Here is a 20215-nt window from a genome sequence, read left to right on the forward strand (position 1 = left end):
TATTTGATTGGATTAGAAGTATAATTAGACATCATCTTTCAGGGAAAAATCTAGAAGCATCAGAAGTACTGGAGCTACTCAGAGCCTAAGGCAAGAGCCAGAAGCACGAACAAAACAACTTAAAACTCACTCAGCAGTTAAACCTACAGTATGTAGATGTACATGTGAGTGACCTATGTGAGAGTCTGAGCTGACCTCAAACTATTTCTTGGTCTCTGGGTAAATCATCAGGCAGCAACATCAGCCTCAGCTCCCTCAGCCCACCCACAGCATGGTCTACACCCAGAGTGGCTGATTTCACCTCAACTGAGGTACCAGCTCACAAGTCAGGGTAACACATCACTCACAGACTCCAGCCTCAGTACCAACATGTCCTGTCGACAGAGGCATTGGCTCCAATCCTCAGCTCTCTCAGCCCACGCACAGCATGGTCTACACCACCCAGAGTGGCTGATTTCACCTCAGCTGAGGTACCAGCTCACAAGTCAGGGTAACACATCACTCAAACACTCCAGCCTCAGTACCAACATGTCCTGCCAAGAGAGGCATTGGCTCCAATTCTTAAAATTCCATTAAAAGAAACAACCAAAAAACCTCTCACAAACAATGACAGACCACACAAAACACCCCACCATCCCAAAACAACCAAATAAAACATAAACACACAAACAAAACCACCACACAGATCCTTCCTAGAGTCAGGTCAGTAAGACTATACACACAGCTTCTCTTTGGAAAGAGCAGCTAAAACCAGATCACAACAAATACAAATTATTTGTGCTTACTTTCTGCAAAACTATATATTTTCCACATGGGAAAAGTGTCCATTCATGAAAATTGCCAAATACCAAGTTTCCAAAGCCATGTTTGTAACAATAGGTTTGGTGGTCCAAAAGATTCCAAAAAGATATACATACACCCCCTTACATTAGCATATTTTCTACAGATAAGGCAGAAAAGTTTATCATCCGAGAAGGTAAGTTACATAGAAAGGGTAAGCTCGGATTTCCCATGCATCACAGCACAGGCAGTAGAAATTTGGGGAAGTTTAGACTCTTTCACATTTCTCAGGCCTTGGAAATTGAACTCTCTGATGCATGCTACTGATGTCTCTTCGCAGAGCCACTCTCACCACCTCCGAGAGCATGGTCAGAAGAGACTGCAAATGCAGCGTTTTTCATAATCTTTAGATAGATGGATTTATAAACAGTGTAAGACAGTGTGATCAAATGGTCATACTGGAAGCATAAATCTACTTCCAGTGCTGTTTGGAATATATTTGTGTAAATAAAGAAACCAGAAAGTAAATCTGGTGTGGAAATTTTAATATTTTTGGTTTTATTACCTGATGTAGGAGGTTTTAAAATTGTTCTCAGGTTTGATGATAAACCTTCTTACAAAGGAAAGCACATATTTCTTAAGGCTATCTATTTTTTGGTAAAATCGGAGATTAAATAGTTGAGTTTCAAAAAAGCCTTACAGTTATCCAAGTAAATCATATGTATGTCCCTAATGCTGTATTTATTATTTTTAGTATGTTCTGATCAAAGGACAAAGAAAAATGCACAGATTTAGTTTCTCAGTAAGGATTTAGTTCAAATAATGTCTTAACCCATTTCCGTTATTTTCTTCTATCAGAAAACAACTGTGGAACACACCTTTGGAATTCTATTAAAAAAAACAAACAAACAAAAAAACCCCACACACACCGAAACCCATCTCAAATTCTGTTTTATTAGCTCATAAACTATTCCATGAGAGATATTTCTATACCTGAAGAAATGTTTCTGAGGAAATACTTATGATGAATCTCTAGTCAGAGATTTGGCAAATGGGGAAAGAATAAAAAATTGACATATTATTTCCTCAGAATAATTCTATTGACTCCATCTGGCATCATTTGAAATACAGTTGGCTATTGTTTGACTTACCTTGTTACAAGATCTCCAAATGTTGAGTGTTTCACTTAAAGAAATAAATACAACAGCTATAAAATTAACTTTTATTTCGGCAGAATTCAAGGATGGTATATCAGGTTTTAATTTTTTTTTATTATTTCATTATATGAGCTTTATGGTTCTGCTCTTAATATAGTTAATGCTGCCTTTTCTTGATACAGGATATACACTTACCCTGTTTGCAGGAAATTACTAAAATGCACAAGAACTCGAAACTCTCTCTAGGATGTTAGATGGTCTTAAGCCTAAATTGCAACAAGACCTGTATCAGCCAGATTTTTAAAAGATCTAAGGCAAAAAGGGTGGTGAGGCCCTGGAACAGGTTGCCCAGAGAAGCTGTGGATGCCCCATCCCTGGAAGTGTTCAAGGCCAGGCTGGATGAGGCTTTGAGCAACCTGGTCTAGTGGAAGGTGTCCCTGCCAATGGCAGGGGGGTTGGAACTGGATGGTCTTTAAGGTCCCTTCCAACCCAAACCAGTCTGTGATTCTATGAAAAATTTCAGCTTTTCACCATCCACCTTTAGATCTAAGGAACAGCAATTTCCACTGAAACACTTTAGATGAACCAAAAGTTTAGCAACTGAAACTTTCCTTAAGTAAAATGCTTTAAAAAAAAAAAAATCTAAATAGTAATTTAACTCAAGTTCTAAGAAGTTTTGAAACACACAGCTATCATCCAAGTGTGGGCAATCGCGTGCAGTAAGACTAGTACAGCTTTCTCAGCGTTACCTGGGAGCCCTCTGCTGGGACTCTGCCTTCAGAACCAAGCAGAGAGAAGAGTGTTGTTTTGAAGGTGTGTCACAGATGTTTCAGTAATATTTAATTACTCTACATATGCTATATGATCCACCTTAGAGTCACTGAATACTTAATTTCTCATAAGCAAATCACTACACAGGAAAAAAATAATTTCGCTCTGCATAATAAATGCATTTGCTGCTATCAGTTAAATATTTAAAATATTTTAAAGTATTCCTAATTCTGGGAAATGTGTGAAGATTCACATGGACAGCCTGTGTTCTAGATATAAAGAATTCAAACTGCAGATGATCTTTGTGGCTGATAAGATGCCATAAGCAGAATTATTTATTCAGTTTGATTAACAAAAAAAAACCCCAAGAAGCAACAACATTCCAGACAGAACAAAAAAACCTACTAAAACACTTTTAGGACTGCAGGAAAAGAAAAATGCTAGCATTCATCTTCGTCTTTTATGGAAGAGTAATATTTTCATTGTGTCACCTGATTTAACTGCAAAAAAGACAAGTTTTCAGGCACACAAACTCCTCTTCAGGTCAAACTGTAGCAACAAATTTCAAGTTGAGTACAGGTTAGAAAAATCACTATTAACTCACAGATCCATCAGTATTTCCTTTCCTGACAAAACTCAAAATACTTCAACCCATGCTGCACTCGCTATCTCCTCCGTTCCACCAAGCACGATTGTGCAATTAAACTACCTGGGATGATAAACACTGATATTTTTCCACAAATATTTTGTACCTATATCATTTCATTCTTATGGTTATGAATGGCACAGCCATAAAGTTTAGCTTCCAGATTCGTCTTTGAGGATGTTTTGTACACGTCCCTACAAGCTCAAGATTGAGACGTCAATGATGGAGCACCTGCTTCACTGGAAGTGTTTTTTCAATGGCAATGGGAGTTTCTGTCTTTTATGACCACTGAGCTGACGGCTGTTTAATAGATATAGGAGCTTTCATTCTCTAGTGGTCTTTTATTCTGTTTCTGAATCCTTTTTTCTATCATTTCTTAATGGCAAAAAGTCAGGCTTATTTTTAAGATGCCAGTGAAAATATCAAAGCATTTTCATGAAAAAATTCAAAGGCCTGCATGCCCACAAGATTATAAGTAAAGCTGCCTGAATACTGCACAGTGCTGTCCATGAATTTTCACTCTTATAGGGAATAACTCAATCTCCTGCCATACTCAGTCACCTGTAGGAAATGTTATCAGTATAAGCGAGGTATGTTTTGCCAAATTGAAGAGTTATTAGCATACTCAAAGAGACAGCCCTGGCCATAGCAAGAGGAGTTAAAAGATCAAAGGAAAAAACTTATCATGGTTCTTTCCACTATGCCAGGCATGAACTTATTTTGTGTAAATGTAACAAGAAGTAAAATGTATATGTAAATATTCATACTTCCAAAGGAGCCTTAAATTAGACTGATGAAGAATGTATTAAACCAGTAGAAGCTGCAATAAATAAAGTTCAAAATATAACATTTCCAAACCCATTTTTAGATCCCTCTCCTGGAAAGGTTCCCAACTCCTTCCTTCAATAGAAAAATAAGGTTTCCATTCAAGGAAAAGAAATATTTCTGTGAAACCACTGGGTAAGGAATTTGAACACAGTGTGATAGCTCCTTATAGTGAGCCACTTGCAGCCTTGCAGAAGGCAAAATTATCGCAAGCAACATTAAGCCTGTTCACTGGAGGACCTCATGCTCTCTCAGATGATTTTGAAACAACAAAAAAGGGGCTAAACCCACACTGTAAAATCCTTTTGCATCTTGACCTGCTGGGGGTAAGAGAGGAACTGTCTGTTTGCTTATCTTTGAAGTAAGTCATCTTGTTCCTTGAAAATCTAGAGTCCATGATAACCCAACTAAGCAGTGATCAGGGCTGTAGATTATTAAAACACCTTTTCTTTAGGCTTACCTGAACACTGAGCCTCAGCAATAACATGTTACTTAGCTACTAAACATAAGAATAACAGCAAAAAATCTATACAGGATGGAAAGTGGAAGGATAAGATTTTCAAAACAATACAGGTTGGCTATGCAACACAGCAAGGTTGTGAGAAAACAAAATGAGAATTAAACACCATAAGAAAACTGATTTCATCTGAAGCTTCTCCTTAATGAGTCAGACAACTTGACCAGACAATAAATTCATCTGTTTGTATAAGTTTCAATCTTAGGTCAGTATTTTACCATTATGGTAGAGCATCTATATCATCTAAGGAAATATTTGCATATTTTGTCCTTGAGAACATTGCATTAATAAAGGCACAGTAGCATTAAACAGCATCAGTCATATTGTGCGCTTAAAGCTAAAGGGGAACGAAACAGGCACAACAGATAATCACTGTGAGGAATTAGATGTCAACTGTTTGTAGAAATTAAACGCAGAGGTGTTGCTGGGAGAGAACAAAAGCCTGCAGAGTCTGAGCTTGTGGGATATTAAAGCTTAATTGAGGCAGGAGGAAAAAGGTGACAACAAGGCCTAATATAGGTCAACACCAGAGCCTGAGCATGGGAACTCTCCAAAGCACATGAATATTATCTGTCCTGATATTTAAGGAGTTTAGGAAGACAAGTCTTGCCCTCATTCAGCTCATGGCTTTGGTTTGTAAAACAAGCTCATTTTCTTTCTTTCATCAAGGCTTTGTTTCCCTCTGCTAAAAGAGCCAATAGTTAATACATCCCCTCATCCACATAACATCCAGCTTCCTCACATTTCACAAGTGTGTGCGATCTTGCCGAATGTACTCACACCACCAGTCGGAAGATAGCCATCCTTCATCATTTTAGTGAAAAATCAAGTATTCTCTTGCCAGACTTTCTATGGGAGTACCCTAAATGCAGATCTACAGCCAAAGTGAGTATGTAAAAATGTACCAGGGGATTCCATTCATACATCTTCTTGTATTTCAGATACAAACTGGCACAGTTTTAATTACAGCCTGCCAGCCCAGTAAAATGCTAAATATCAAAAAGTATGTCTATGCTGCATGATGAGACATGGAGTGGACAACCTGAACTTTAAGCTGGACCTTTTACTCTCCTACTTGAACAGGTCCATTTCTCTGACTGCCCTGTATTCCTTTCTTTTGAAACAATGCTCTGTGACACGAAGAAATTGAACAGTTAGTAGGTTTTGAGTATTTAATTTAAACCACCAGATAATCTTTTTCATGAAACCTTGTAAAGTGTCTGCTTTGGAATAAATAAATAAATAGATAGATAGATAGAAAGATAGATCAACAGATAAATAAATAAATAGAAGGAAAAAAGCAAACAGACAAAATAAGGTCTTCAAGATATCATGGGGAAAGCATTTATACAAGTATATTATCTACAGGACAGAAAAACTTCAAATTATGAAATGTATATTGAATTCCTGAAATAACACTGTTCATAACAAGCCTGTATCCTCTCCTTATGACGGATGATCAGTTTACAGGGTAACAGTGACAGATGTGCATTCAAAATGCTCTGCAAGCACATATCAGTCTGCTGGATCACTGGCACACACAGCGTTCAGTGAATGTAAGAGAGCACTAAGTATTGTTGTTTAAAAGTATTGTTGTTTAAAAGTATTAAAAATGTAATTTCTTTTTACAAAGGAAGTCTAAACCCCAATAAAACAGGACAAAGCTTCAACAAAGCAAGTTGTTCTCACCTCTGCTAAAATACAAATAAACAAATAAATATATAGAATCTGCCCTGGAACTGCTTACAGTTTGCATAATATTTTTTTCCCCATATTTTTGGTGTACAAAAATACCTACTTTGTAAAACCATCACTAAAAAACAGTGGAAATATCCCCCCATCCCCAAACACATTCAAATACAAAATATCCACCCCCTTCCAGTTCAAAGTTATCAATATTGGGTTTAGTTAGCAGATCTTTTAGGATAAAAATGTGTCATTGGCACAAACCCAATTTTCTTTTCAGAGAAATCTGTGACCCACTCAGATAAAATCTGCGTATGACTCAGTGTTGGCTGTCAGGAGAAACTAAATGCTCTCAGTATAACTAAGCTCCTCACCCTCTGGGGCTTGTTAGACTCTCATTTTGTGGAAGTCCAGATGAAAAACTGGGTGAAAAAGACAAGCTCAGATACAACATTCACACAGAGGAGCCCACATGGGTACACATACATTCTCTCCCAACCCACACTGTGCTGGTTTAAGAAGGTCTCTCCCAATCTACTTCAAGTCACGTATCACCATTTCTCTGCCACAGATTACAGCTCTCTCATGGACACTAGCCAAGGCAGCTTTGGCGAATGCTTCCTCCTCTGTTTCAGTCACTGTGAGCTAGGTACCACCCAACTTAACGATCAGTCCACAAAAGTAGATTCAGAAAGACTATTCAAGGTGTTTTCAAATCAGTGTCTCTGCTGGTAGATAATAGTGGATTTTAATTTCCAGGGAAAGGAGGGTAAATTAGAAAATGGTAACCACTTCATCTAGTGCTGGTGCAGCTGGGAAAGGACATACATCTGCTTAACAGAGAATTTTGTTTCACACAGAAAAAGTAGTACTGACAGGAGATATGCTTCTTGTCCAGAAAGGGGAAAAACAACGTTTGGAAAAATTGCTGTGTAAGCCGCAGGACAATACTGTCCCAGAGTCAAAGGGATACACACCACAAATCAGGCAGTAAACTGGAAGGCTAACTTTCAGAAAAACATGGTTCCTCAAAATCTCCCCATTCAATAGTTTTCCCTACCACTCCCAAGTATTTTAAGACACATGTTGATCAGGTTATGAAAGAAATATCATGAAGTGGTACTTGCGGCAATACAAACAATGACCCAAATGTCCAATCCTTCCCTTCCCACTGTGTCCCAAATCTTGTTTTTTAATTAAAATCAATGGCAGAGTAAAATTTTTATTCCACATTTCTTTAAACTGACTCAACAGTATCATTCACAAAGAAAAATAGGGCAAAAAACTACAAAAAAGTTCATCTGGAATAACAGAAACATTCTACTGTCCCAGGTTTATGTCAATGTTATAATGAATTTATGTTCATTCAAAAAGTTATGAGGAATAATAAGCTGTTGTAACTAGAAATCTCTTTGAAGTAATACCTAACTTAAACTGATTCTCTGTCACAGAATTAGTCTTGGGACTCATGCGATGAAAACATTCTTTTCTTCTCTGATTTATGTTGTTTTCCAATTAAGATCCTTTGACAGGGCATTATTGTCAATCAGTTTTCTACACAAAAATCACATCAGTGTTCCTCCCAAGTCAGGAGTGTGCAAAAGACAATCTAATTTCTTTGTTCACCCGGGGTCAGTATTTTGGCAAAAAATGAATATTCTCATTAAGGTCCTAGTGCAAGATTTTTCTTTTACTTTCAGTTCTTCAAGGAAATTAGTCACCACACAGGGTAGATTAACTGCAGCAGCTCAGCTTCTTCAGGTGCACTCGAGTTTCCTCACAACATATGTATCAAGACATAATTACGCTGCCAGCTTCGCTGACTGGAATTATTAGTCTTCACATTCAACTACCTATCTGGAACAAATGAGATGTGCTTACTGTCTGGTCAGGATGGGAGAACAGAGGAAAATAGTGAATACCAAAGACGTGAGAAAAACTCTCAGAAATCAATCACATTTTATATTGAAAATTGCTTGAGTGGTCTGTAAAGGCTTGATAATTAAAGATCTTCTATATGAGTGGTAAAAGCATATTTTAATGAGTATTCGTTCTTATAGTCAGGTACAAACATAAAGCAGTACAATGCCAAAATGTAAGAAGCCATTTACTGCTGCTATTGCAATCTTTCCTAGGTGACATTATAAAGAAGTGTAGCCATAAAACTAACTACAGATTCAGACAGAACCCTCATTTCCTTTGTATCATGGTTCCTCCTGTCTCTTGCCTTTCTGTCTTTTCTCCACAGGACCCCTACAGAAAATGCTGTTTTCCCTCTCTGTTGCACTCTCCTACAGCAGGGACTGTAGGTTCAAAAAACGTAGAACCATGAAGTCCTAAAAATCATTGAATCATAGAATTTTTTAGGTTGGTAAAGACCTTTAAGATCATGAACCCAACCATTAACCTAACACTGCTAACCCCACCACTAAGCCATGTCCCTAAGCACCACATCCACACATCTCTCAAATACCTCCAGGGATGGTGACCACATCCCTGGGCAGCCTGTTCCAGTGCCTGACAATCCTTTCAGGGAACACATTTTTCCTAATATCCAAGCTAAACCTCTCTTGGTATAACTTGAAGCTGTTTCCTCTTGTCCTATCACTTGTCACTTAGAGAAGAGACCAACCCCCCCCTCTCTGCGACCTCCTTTCAGGTAGCTGTAGAGAGCGATAAGGTCTCCCCTGAGCCTCCTCTTCTCCAGGCTGAACACCCCCAGCTCCCTCAGCCGCTCCTCACAGGACTTGTGCTCCAGACCCTTCCCCAGCTCCACTGCCCTTCTCTGGACATGCTCCAGCATCTTGATGTCTTTCTTGTGGTGAGGGGCACAAAACTGACCCCAGGATTCGAGGTGCCACCTCACCAGTGCCCAGTACAGGGGGACAGAAACCTGATGACAAATTTCTCTGCAACTGATTAGTTACTAATTTCCTCTCCCTTATAGCTCAAAAAGAAGCAGGGCTCATCTACCATCAGCAAAAAGCCTAACGTTTTACATCTTTAACAAACATTTGGTCTAGCAAAGCACCTGTTTCCATGAAAAAAACACAGAAGTTTAGCACTTACTCTTATTTTCCACCATTTTTTCCCAAGGCAGCTCCCCACTCAGCTCACAATTCCAGGAGCAGCTAAACATGGAGTGAGAAAGGTCCCTCCCCAGGTTCTCCCAATGACTCTCTCAGGGCCCTGCCCTTTCTGCTGGCCCACACAGGTTTTGTGAACCAACAGTAAGTGCTGGCAACCTGTGCTTTTATAATAGTAACTGTGTTCCCGAGAGGCAGAGGACATGCTGCGTTCAAAACCATTCTGTTTTTCACATGTCTTTTGCAGAATCAAGAAAGGATTAAGCTTCTCAACTATGGCAGATTAAAAACCAGTTATCTGACTTTACTTCCCTCTCAGTCCTACACTAAGGATTTCCCATCTGGTTCACTCTCTTTTTCTTTCTGGCTCGCAACATATTTACGCTGTCAATTTAAATTACTTTTTGCAGTAAATTTCAGCTCCAGCTTTCAGGCACTTTTTATTGAAGTATCTTGTTTGCCCTGGTATAGTTACAGTTCTCTTGGGATTTATATTATAAAATTTATTTTCTTGGGTTTATAGCTGTGCAGTAAAAATTCCCATTGCACTGAAATTTGGCTTACAAGCGTCAAAGAGAGTTTTTTGCTAATATTTAAAAAGTTACATTGTAACATTTTAGTGATTTTTTTAAATATATTTCTAGATCTTTACAAGCAAGTCATTCATCTTCACTCTACTCTGCATTATTTCTGATACACTGTATTGAACAGAAAAAGATCTTACATTATCTATCAAAAGTATGTATCTGGGTTACGGTTTTGATTTTAGACATTTCTAATTCAGTCAAAGCAAAATATTGTCTTACAGACTTTTTCTCCCACTACCTCTCTCCCCTCATTCCACATCAGAGCTCCCACTGCCTCCTACTCCCAGTGATGCCCTGGAGCTTCAGGCTCTCCTCTTGGGGAAGGCAGAAGCCAGCAAGCCTGCTTGTCCCTGTTTTGGGTAATCTCATCCCATCCCTCCTTTGTGATAGTACTATGTAACTTCTCTGAAGCAGAGTTCTGGCAGCTGAAAATCAGACTATTCAGCAAGGGTTTGTTTAAGTAGAATAACAATGATTAATTTACTGAAAATTACTTTGAGTGCCAAGGTGAAGACAACTTTGTGACAAAGACATCTGAACAGTCATGTCCTTTCCAAAAAATATTTTAATGAGACACTTCCCCTTGGCATTGACTGTAGATGTCAATGTTCTCTGTGAACTAAATATAGAAAGAATTGACCAGAAAGCATACGACATAAGGAATCCTGACTTCTTCCCGGGAATCCGACACCTTGAAAGGGTCAAGCACCTCCTCAGGCAGATGTTGTTGTGTTAGGTTATGCACAAAGTGTTAGGCACCTTGCAGACCTCTGCATTCAAAGATCTGGTTCATTGTGAGAATGAGGTCAGGGGTGAATATGCATTGAGCTAGTGTTTATAATATACTTGGCTTTCTTTTATTGACTCCAAATCTTACCTTCAAATCAACCAGATGCTAGCCCAAAGCAAATTTTTAACTATGCTGAGCCTCACAGCGTAGTGCTAGATTTCAGTGGGGATCACTGTATAAACCAAAGTGACGCAGGCAGTGGTGTAATGAATCCTTCCCATCAGGTTCTCACCTCAACACCTGACAGGCCAGAGTCTGGCCCACCCACACACTTGTTATTAACAAGCAGAAATCACTTTTCCATATGGGAAAGTGGGTATTTAGCCCTGAATATCTCAGTTTTTTGAATTCACAGTCAGTTCAGCCTAGCAAAAGAGTGTTTACACTTGAATAGATGACAGCACAAAGCTGATTCTCATATTGGAGTCTGATAGTTGCTGACCCTGAATGGCTGGAATTGCCAGAGATAAGGATACAGCCCTGCGGCTCCTCTGCTTTGTAGCGTGCACTAGTTATATACCTGCTCACTCTCGGGGCAAAATGCCAGTGACTTGGCCTGACACCATCATAAGCTTGGTAACAAAGACATAAATGAATCTACAATGTGCAAGTCCAAGAGTTTTCCTTTCTAATTTTGCATGTCTTGCCAGTGTGTATACCTAAAAAAAATGAAGAAGCTGGGTTTTGGTTGTTTTTTTTAGATATTTTGTGACATTATCCACATCTCATCTCTCAGTCTACAAGATCTTGTGATTCAGGCTTTTTCAAGACACGCTTGCCTTAGTCTGTGGATCCCACAATCTCTACTGACAAAATTTCAGGTCACGTGAGTAACTCAGCCGGACCACTCATATAGCCAGAGCTCTCAAGACCAAGCCATCTAAAGACACATGCCACTGCTTGTGCACAGGTGCAAGAGGCTAGATCAAATATTTGGGAATAGAAAACATTCCCTGGGCATACAAGAGGGAAGTATCATGGATGCATGTTCTTCTTTTTTAATCGATCTTGCTTTGTACTACTCTAATTCTTGTAATACTGGACTATTTCCACCCATCTTCTAGAGTGCATTAGATCCTGTGAAGGAAGTTAGACCTTGCTTCCCTGAGAAGCACTATCCCAAAGCCCCAAAGCCATTTATTGGGCATGCAGGCTATCCATATAAACGTGCTGGGCAAGTTGGACTCAAAGAAACGCTTTGGGAGTGAAAGATAGCCTGAGATGGACTGCAAAGTGGTGAGGGGTAGGCCTCCACTTAAGCTGTTAACTTGGTCAGAACATTAAAAATTAGGACAAAAGGCCAGGCCAAAGGTCCATCTACCCCATTATCTTGTCCCCAGCACTAAGGGTGGATGTCTTGGGAAGAGCTTAAGATGATTTGTGATTTCTTGCTTTTCCTTCCCCTCACCACCAAGCTACCAGGTATTCTCAGAGAGAACTCATGATTTTTATTAAGTGAAAAAGACACCGTTCACTGCATAGCTTTGTAGGCACAAAATCCATGTAAGAAACTAGTGCCTGGGTTAAGTTCAAGAATATTATTTGGAGCAAACTACATCCCTCTGCTTAATCCAAAATATAAATAGCACCTTTATTTACACACACATACATATACAAATGGATACATGCATATATAAATATACGCCTTTTTCAGAAAGACACACCACAGGATTTCCACATTTTAAAACAATTTTCACTTCTTTGTGAATTTTAATTTATTTTTAAAAATATTTTTTCTCAACGGAAAACAAAGGTGAAGGAGAGACAAATCAAACAAGCGCTTACCAGTTCCGGGTATCAATAAAACACAGTAGAGAGCCCAGAGTCAGACACATTTTTCCTGGCCTCATCTTCATGTGACTTAAGTAGGACAGGTCACTTTACCCAATGTAATAAAGGTTGTTGGGCCCTTCTCATGCTAGACCCTGTTGACAGCTGCTTACAGCTTTAACTCTTTGAGCTGTGAATTTCTCTGTACTCATCTTCCTCAAGATGCTTTTCATTTTTTCATGTTTATGCAGCTCTACCGTTTCTCTGAGCAAGATTAAAAGGAAATGTGTGTTGCACTTGCTAATCTAAATCCATACAAAAGCCTTCCCTATAAACTTGAGTATCATCTCAAAGTACATAGTCTACAGCAGTGACCTAGTAGTTAACAGCTTGTCTCCCTAGAGTCAAAGATATCTCTTGTACTGATTTGGTACAAAATATTTAATGTACTATATCTAATGTACTCATATTTAAAACTAAGTATCTAAATATTTTACTGCATTTGGTTCAGGACCCAATATTCATTTTCTCTCAATTTCTAATGAGATCTGTGAAAGCATTATGTTATCACCTATTGCTATTCCTAATTTTACTAACACTTGTACCTTCTTTTTTGATAGAACTTGACCAGACGAACAATACACAGAATGTCGAACACATATTTCTCAAGTACACACTACATTCTATAAAATATATTATACCAATCCAAATAATGCTAATGCTCAAATTACAACCTGTAACCCAACACCAGAAATTGGATGTGTTTGCAGGTCCAGAACTGACATTTTCTTCCAGGGTCAAGCACTCAGGCTTTCCACGGAAATTTACAGTGTCAGCAGGTATGACAAATGTAGACCTTGTACGTGGCACAGACAGAGAAAAAAAATTGCAGATTTAATGTACTTTTTTTCTCCTTCAAATGTACATTTTTTCTGCCTTCCTCTATTCCTTCAATAACTCTCGCTACAAGACATCCTGTTAAAACTTAAACATCAAGATTCTTCCAAGTTCCAGAAAAATTAGGCCAATTATACCAGGGATATAGGACAGGGTTCTGATGTCAAATAGTTTCTATTGGATTAAGTTCCCTGATACCACTGAAGTTAAAATAACACTGATTTAATAAAAGCAATGTTTTTATATGAAATATTAATATTTTATATACATAGGGATATGAAAGTCTACTTCCAGTGTGTGCTAAAACCCCAGCTCTGCAGTGGTTAAGAGAAGCATGGTTATTCTTTATTTGATTTGAAGATTTTGTTTTGCTTTTAAGGAAAAAAATTGAGTCCAACGCAGTTCATATATTCATATACATTTATAATTTATGCTCTGTTGACTGAGAGAAAAGGAACGAACATATTAAAATTTGATACCTGTCCTCCAAACAGAGTAAACATTTCATGACAGAATTTGCATTGTTTAGCTCTGATCATCTCCACATTTAGATGACATTGCTGTCTTAAATATTGTTTCTATTTCTTCTTCAAGAATTGAGGAACAGCTTTTTTGACAGCATTTTGATGAAATGCTCTAAGTACTGAACTGTAACTCCACTTCCTGCACTCATTTTGAACTTACATTAACTGCTCTCTGATGACTTAACCCAAAGCACTAAGCTTTACCTTTCAACCCTACAAGACCTGCTGCCCTGCAAGGAAACCTCTCACAGTATTACTTAAGGAACTCGGTTTTGCAAATTCTGCACAACAATATTTTCTTTCATATAATTTTATTTTTGGCAAAACAATGATTTGATTATACAGTAAAGTATATGATATTCAGGACTCAGACATCAAGATAAAAGCTAAGAAATGGATCAGATAACCTGAACCCCAAGTCACAATTAAAAAAAGAAATCAGTTAATTTTGCTTTTTTGTAGATGTAATTTATCATGCCTGTTAGGAATTCAGACTTCACTCCATCCCGGAATGTCTGAGTAGTGACATGAATGAAATTAAGTAACATAAAGATATTTCTCCACCTAACTGCTTGTCTTCTTTCTATAATCTAAATAATGTGGTGAATGGAGTTAAACCCAGCTGTTTCTATAATCCCATTTTTGTGGTGAATGGAGTTAAACCCAGCTGGTAGCCAGCCGCAAGTGGTGTTCCCCGGGGGCTCAGTACTGGGGGCAGTTCTCTTTAAAATCATTATCAGTGACCTGGATGAGGGGATTGAGTGCACCCCCAGTAAGTTTGAGGACAACATCAAGTTGGGTTGGAGTGTTGATCTGCCTGAGGGTAGGAAGGGTCTACCGAGGGATCTGCACAGGCTGGATCGATGGGCTGAGGCCAACTGTGTGAGGGTCAACAAGGACCAGTGCCAGGTCCTGCACGTGGGTCACAACAACTCCCTGCAACACTACAGGCTTTGGATGAGCGGCTGGAAAGCTGCTCGGTGGAAAAGGGCCTGAGGATGTTGGTCAGCATCTGGCTGAATATGAGCCAGCAGTGTGCCCAGGTGGCCAAGAAGGACAATGGCATCCTGGCCTATATCAGCAATAGTGTGGCCACCAGGACTAGGACAGTGATTTTCCACCAGTACTGGGCACTGGTGAGGACGCACCTCAAATCCTGGGTTCAGTTTTGTGCCCCTCACCACAGGAAAGACACTGAGGTGCTGGATCATGTCCAGAGAAGGGCAACGGAGCTGGGGAAGGGTCTGAAGTCCTGTGAGGAGAGGCTGAGGGAACTGGGGGTGTTCAGCCTGGAGAAGAGGAGGCTCAGGGGAGACCTTATTGCTCTCTACAACTGCCTGAAAGAAGGTTGTGGTGAGGTGGGTGCTGGTCTCTTCTCCCAAGTGACAGGACAAGGGGAAATGGCCTCAAGTTGTGCCAGGGAAGGTTTAGAGCGGATATTAGGAAAAATTTCTTCAGTGAAAGGGTTGTCAGGCACTGGAACAGCCTGCCCAGGGAGTGGTGGAGTCACTGTCCCTGGAGGTATTTAATGGATATGTGTATTCGGCACTTGGAGACATGGTTTAGTGGTGGACTTGGCAGTGTTAGGTTAATGGTTGGACTTGATGAGCTTAAATGTCTTTTGCAACCTAAATGATTCTATGATTTTTATCATTTGCATTCAAAAGAATCTAAAGATTGTAGGGTAAAAGACACTGTACAAACAAAATAAATTAGCCCCAACACCAGAACTTAAAACATTTTTTCAGAATGGAAAGCCTGGAAGAAACATATCCTACACTGAGATATAAATAGCTGTGCTTCAAGTGGAGGATTAGTCCTCCACTTAAACTTTTACAGTGCCTCATGATATTCCACCATTGCCACAAACTGTTTCTGCCCAGGGATATTCAGGACTAATCCTCCCGAACACAGATTTATTGTAGCTTTGCCCTGTCTTCAGACTACTGCATTCCCCTTCCTGTCATTACACCTTTGGATTCTGCATTTGAATGTCTTCATTTTTAAGCTTCTGGTGCTTCTGCAAGCCATCAGTTACTCCCTCCACTTGGAGACTGCAGTCAGTAACAGGTTTTGGATTTTACACTATTTATAATAATTTTTTTTTTTTCCAAGCAAGACGGCAGTCGCTATGATTGCATCTGGTTTTAATTTATCTCCTTAAACAAGTTTTGTGGTTATCCAGAGCACAATGCCATTAAAAACTGAACACAGCTGAGATCCATCATGAGGGAGAAAGATGCTTGAAAGGCAGATTTATGAACTACAGGTAATGAATGTTGTTGGATCCTGAAGCACTCCTACTGCAATTACAAGAAGCTATTTCAAGGAAGCCTAAGATTCCCAATAAAGTTGAAGCACCTCCACCTTTAGGAGGCATCACATTTTGTAGTGCCTCTTTCCTCTTGAGGGAGGACCCTCCAGTACCTACCACCTGCCTTTTCCTATTCACACGCCATTCAGGCTCAGCTGGCTCTGGCAAATCCTTGGGCAGATACTGCTCGTCATCCCCCCTGCCCAGGGCACTGTACCGTTCCCAAAGCTGTGGGTCCGCAAGTGAAGCATGATCCTTTCTCCTGCTGCTGGAAGCCACAAGCTCCAAGGTTCTTGATGGCCACCTTCCACTATCTCCTTGACAATAGCCTCCATTTGTCCTTCCCATCTCACGCAGTGTGGCTCTAAGCTATGTGAACTTCAGAAAAAACCCTGACACACCCCCTTTCCCTGGAAGCAACTGCTTCCTATTGCACTGGAGAGCTGCAGGAGCATTTGTCATTGCTGCTAAGGGGTTAAAAGAGTCATGAGGGGGACAGCTGCTTCCCACCGCCACCTTTGACTTTCCCCAAAGTATGGAGACTGACCCCAAAGTATGGGGACTGTCTTACACGCATTCCTATAGGGAATGCAAAACAGGTCTGAGGGAAGCAGAGAACAATAGATGAAGTGCTTCTGTTTTACCTTTCCTTGTGACACAGAGACAAGGAGTGATTTAACAGGGATGAAGGATGAGAAGTTACCAATAGACATGCTAGGCAGATTTGGATCACTTACTGCTGCCAGAAACCGATACTAAGGGTTTATTATCTTTCTTCTGCATAATCAAGTGCTTACTTCCAGACCCCACCTGCAATTAGCCGTGCAGTGTCTCAGTAACATACAGATTCGCTTTTGTTCTTGGATTATAGTAGTGATCAGACACATGGCACCAAGCAGTGTGCCACAAACTGCACAAACAGTGAGAAGACAGTACAGTTGTCATAATTACAACGTCAGGAATAAAATAACTCTGTGGAATATTTAAATCTCAGGCACGCAACAGTTGCATTATTTACTACTGCACAATGCATTTGCGTTGATGTTATAAAGAATAACGAATTCCTGTGCTTATGCAGCATATGTAGGATATGCAGCACTGCAGAAGTCAGCAGTACGCATACCCTGACCGTTAGGAAAGAGCTGGCCACTGTTAACTACATGGTCTAGGAAACACTATGTCAACTTCTACTTCTGTACACACTTAAAGAAATTTGGTTGATAGAGGTGAGCTAAATTACCATAAAGGCTGATTTATTAACTGGGAATAAAACATTACCCTATGAAACCTTCATTAAAAAGCTTTACCCGTGACTAATGTTAGTATATTGTTATGTATAATCTTAAGCACTATTAAGTAGGTGTCTGACAAAGGATTTCTACGTGTCTTCTCTGTGCCTGTCAGTAAGGTATTTTTGGTACATGGCTAAACTAGTCAAGGTCCTACCTCTGCTGAAGCCCTTGACCTTTTCTGTGACAAATGCAAAACTTATTGACACATGCGATTCAGTTTCATGTGGCAAAAAGCAGCCCGAGAAAAAGCACAAATATACCATTTCCATGGTACCTTCCACAGTATGCTAGTGTAGTTTCATGGATTGGTTCTCATAACAGCACTTGCTAGATGGTCCTTATACACAGGTAGGCAGATGGATTTTGTAGACTTAGGGCAATTTGAAACATGTCACACTAATAGAGCATGTGACCTTTTTTTTTCTTTTAATTCTGTGAGTTCCGTGACAGCAAGAATTATCACCCTAATACAGCACGTAAGTGTGCTTGACTTTCAGCACATCAAAAGTAAAATCTCCAGATGTGTTCCTGTGGCATTAATTAACATGAAACTGGAACAACAGGACCAAATCCAGATCAAGAAAAGAGGTTATCTGCCTTTCTCAGGAAGGAATCGTTGGAGAGACAGGGAGAGAGACACCAATGAAATTACAAGCCAAGTTTGTCCATTCACAGTTTTAAAAGTTTCATAAGCATTTAATAACCCATCTATTACAAAAAAAAAGAAAAAAGGCAAATGCAGGTGGTAACTCACATATGTGAGCTTGAAAGCACCACGATGAGGGTCTGTCTTAAAGGGACCTTTAAAAGCAGCTATAATTTGAGCAATACCCTCACATAGTCATAGAATCATAGAATCATAGAATGGTTAGGGTTGGAAGGGACCTTAAAGACCATCTAGTTCCAACCCCCCTGCCATGGGCAGGGACACCTTCCACTAGACCAGGTTGCTCAAAGCCTCATCCAGCCTGGCCTTGGACACTTCCAGGGATGGGGCATCCACAGCTTCTCTGGGCAACCTGTTCCAGTGCCTCACCACCCTCTCTGGGAAGAACTTCTTCCTGATATCCAATCTATGATATCCAATCCAATGTCACGGACTTATCAGCAAGCATTTGCTTAGATGCTCTACGATTTACAGTCTAACAAAAGGAGAGGAACTGCCTTGCAAAAAAAGGCTTAGGCTATGGAGAATACCTTCAGGAACCGAATGTCAACTCACATGCCCTCTGGAAGGAGCAAGGATCTGGAAGATCCAGCCTACATCGTAGCTACTCTCTATGTTCGTTAAGTAACCACCATACAGTACCATATTTGAGAAGTGTTTGATTGCATCACGCCATTTTTAAGAGGTGATGTTGAATTATCCTAGTTAATGATAAACTGATTACGAAACCATAAAAATATCTCAGCTACTATCAGTATTTCCACAGCATGGATGAAATTACACTTACCTATCAGACAAAATTAGAACAGCAGTAGGTGACAACAAAATGGAAAAAAAAAACCCTATCAGCAGTACTAGTTATAAAGACAACGATTTTCAAACAATCTGAAGGTGTTTAAATTAATAACATTAAAAATAAGATGTCCGAGCAGAAATTTCACGAAACGTTCTTCAAAACACTGTGCGGTTTTGCACGTAGTTTTCAGTCAAAATCCATGATCTATGGATTCTATGAATCTCTGACATTCAGCATATGCTCTGATACTTTATACTGTAACCAATACACTGTGCTTTATACATTATTTAATCATGCTTTACAAGCTATGTAAAGCCTGTGTGCCAGGAATCCATGTGCATACCCATTCTGTATTTAACAAGAAAAGCCACTATCTCATACCTTCCCTTCTCAAACAAGTAAAATGTGGTTTCAAATCTGATTATTTTTTTCACCCTCCTCTTACAGGATCACAACAACAGCCGCTTGCATGATGGATCTACGCAGATATCCTCTGGATGAACAAAACTGCACACTAGAAATTGAAAGTTGTAAGTTACTGGAGGGAGAGGGTTGGCCAAACGGCAGCTGTAGATTGAAAGACATTCACAGGTTAGGTAAAACAGGAGCAAGTTGTTCAAACACTGTGTGTCCAGTGAGTTTGTACACAGAATACACCCAATATGTTTCTATAAGCCAAAATACGTTTAATTCACAATATTGGTTGATCCAAGCTTGTAAGATGTCTTTCAAAACCTCTTCTCAAGGAAAGGAGAAGAGTATTTCTCGATCAGAGGACGACAACCGAGCACTGTCTCTCTTCAGTGCCTAATCACCGCAGAACCTGAATTAATATAGATTTATATGTTTTATGATGCTAGCCTTTAGAGAAACTCAGTGCACCCGCCTCCAACATCAAGATTAACATCTGCCCCACGTGGTGGTGGCAGGACTGATCAATTGCTCTTCCCAAAACTCTTGGAGGTTATAAAAGGAAACAACTTGATCCTTCAGCACCAAGGTTAATGAGTTTTGCCATTGTCTTCCACAAGCACAGGATCAAGGCATGAACTTGCAAATTTTTGTCATTAATATAGATTTATATATTTTATGATGCTAGCCTTTAGAGAA

At 39.6% G+C, this 20215-nt stretch overlaps 1 protein-coding gene across 1 annotated transcript in view; it reads left to right on the plus strand.

Moving 5' to 3' along the window:
* LOC104512310 (gamma-aminobutyric acid receptor subunit beta-1-like) overlaps positions 1-19635 on the plus strand; it is a gene marked incomplete at both ends in the record, with an annotated part of 30549 nt that extends 10914 nt beyond the window's left edge. Inside the window, one exon of the mRNA XM_010155232.1 lies at positions 19553-19635. Within this exon, the coding sequence (XP_010153534.1) occupies positions 19553-19635 (83 nt within the window). The remainder of the gene's footprint in view (positions 1-19552) is intronic.
* Positions 19636-20215: the final 580 nt, after the last annotated feature.

Source organism: Eurypyga helias, unplaced genomic scaffold (assembly GCF_000690775.1).
Source record: "Eurypyga helias isolate BGI_N326 unplaced genomic scaffold, ASM69077v1 scaffold9167, whole genome shotgun sequence".
Taxonomy (NCBI): domain Eukaryota; kingdom Metazoa; phylum Chordata; class Aves; order Eurypygiformes; family Eurypygidae; genus Eurypyga; species Eurypyga helias.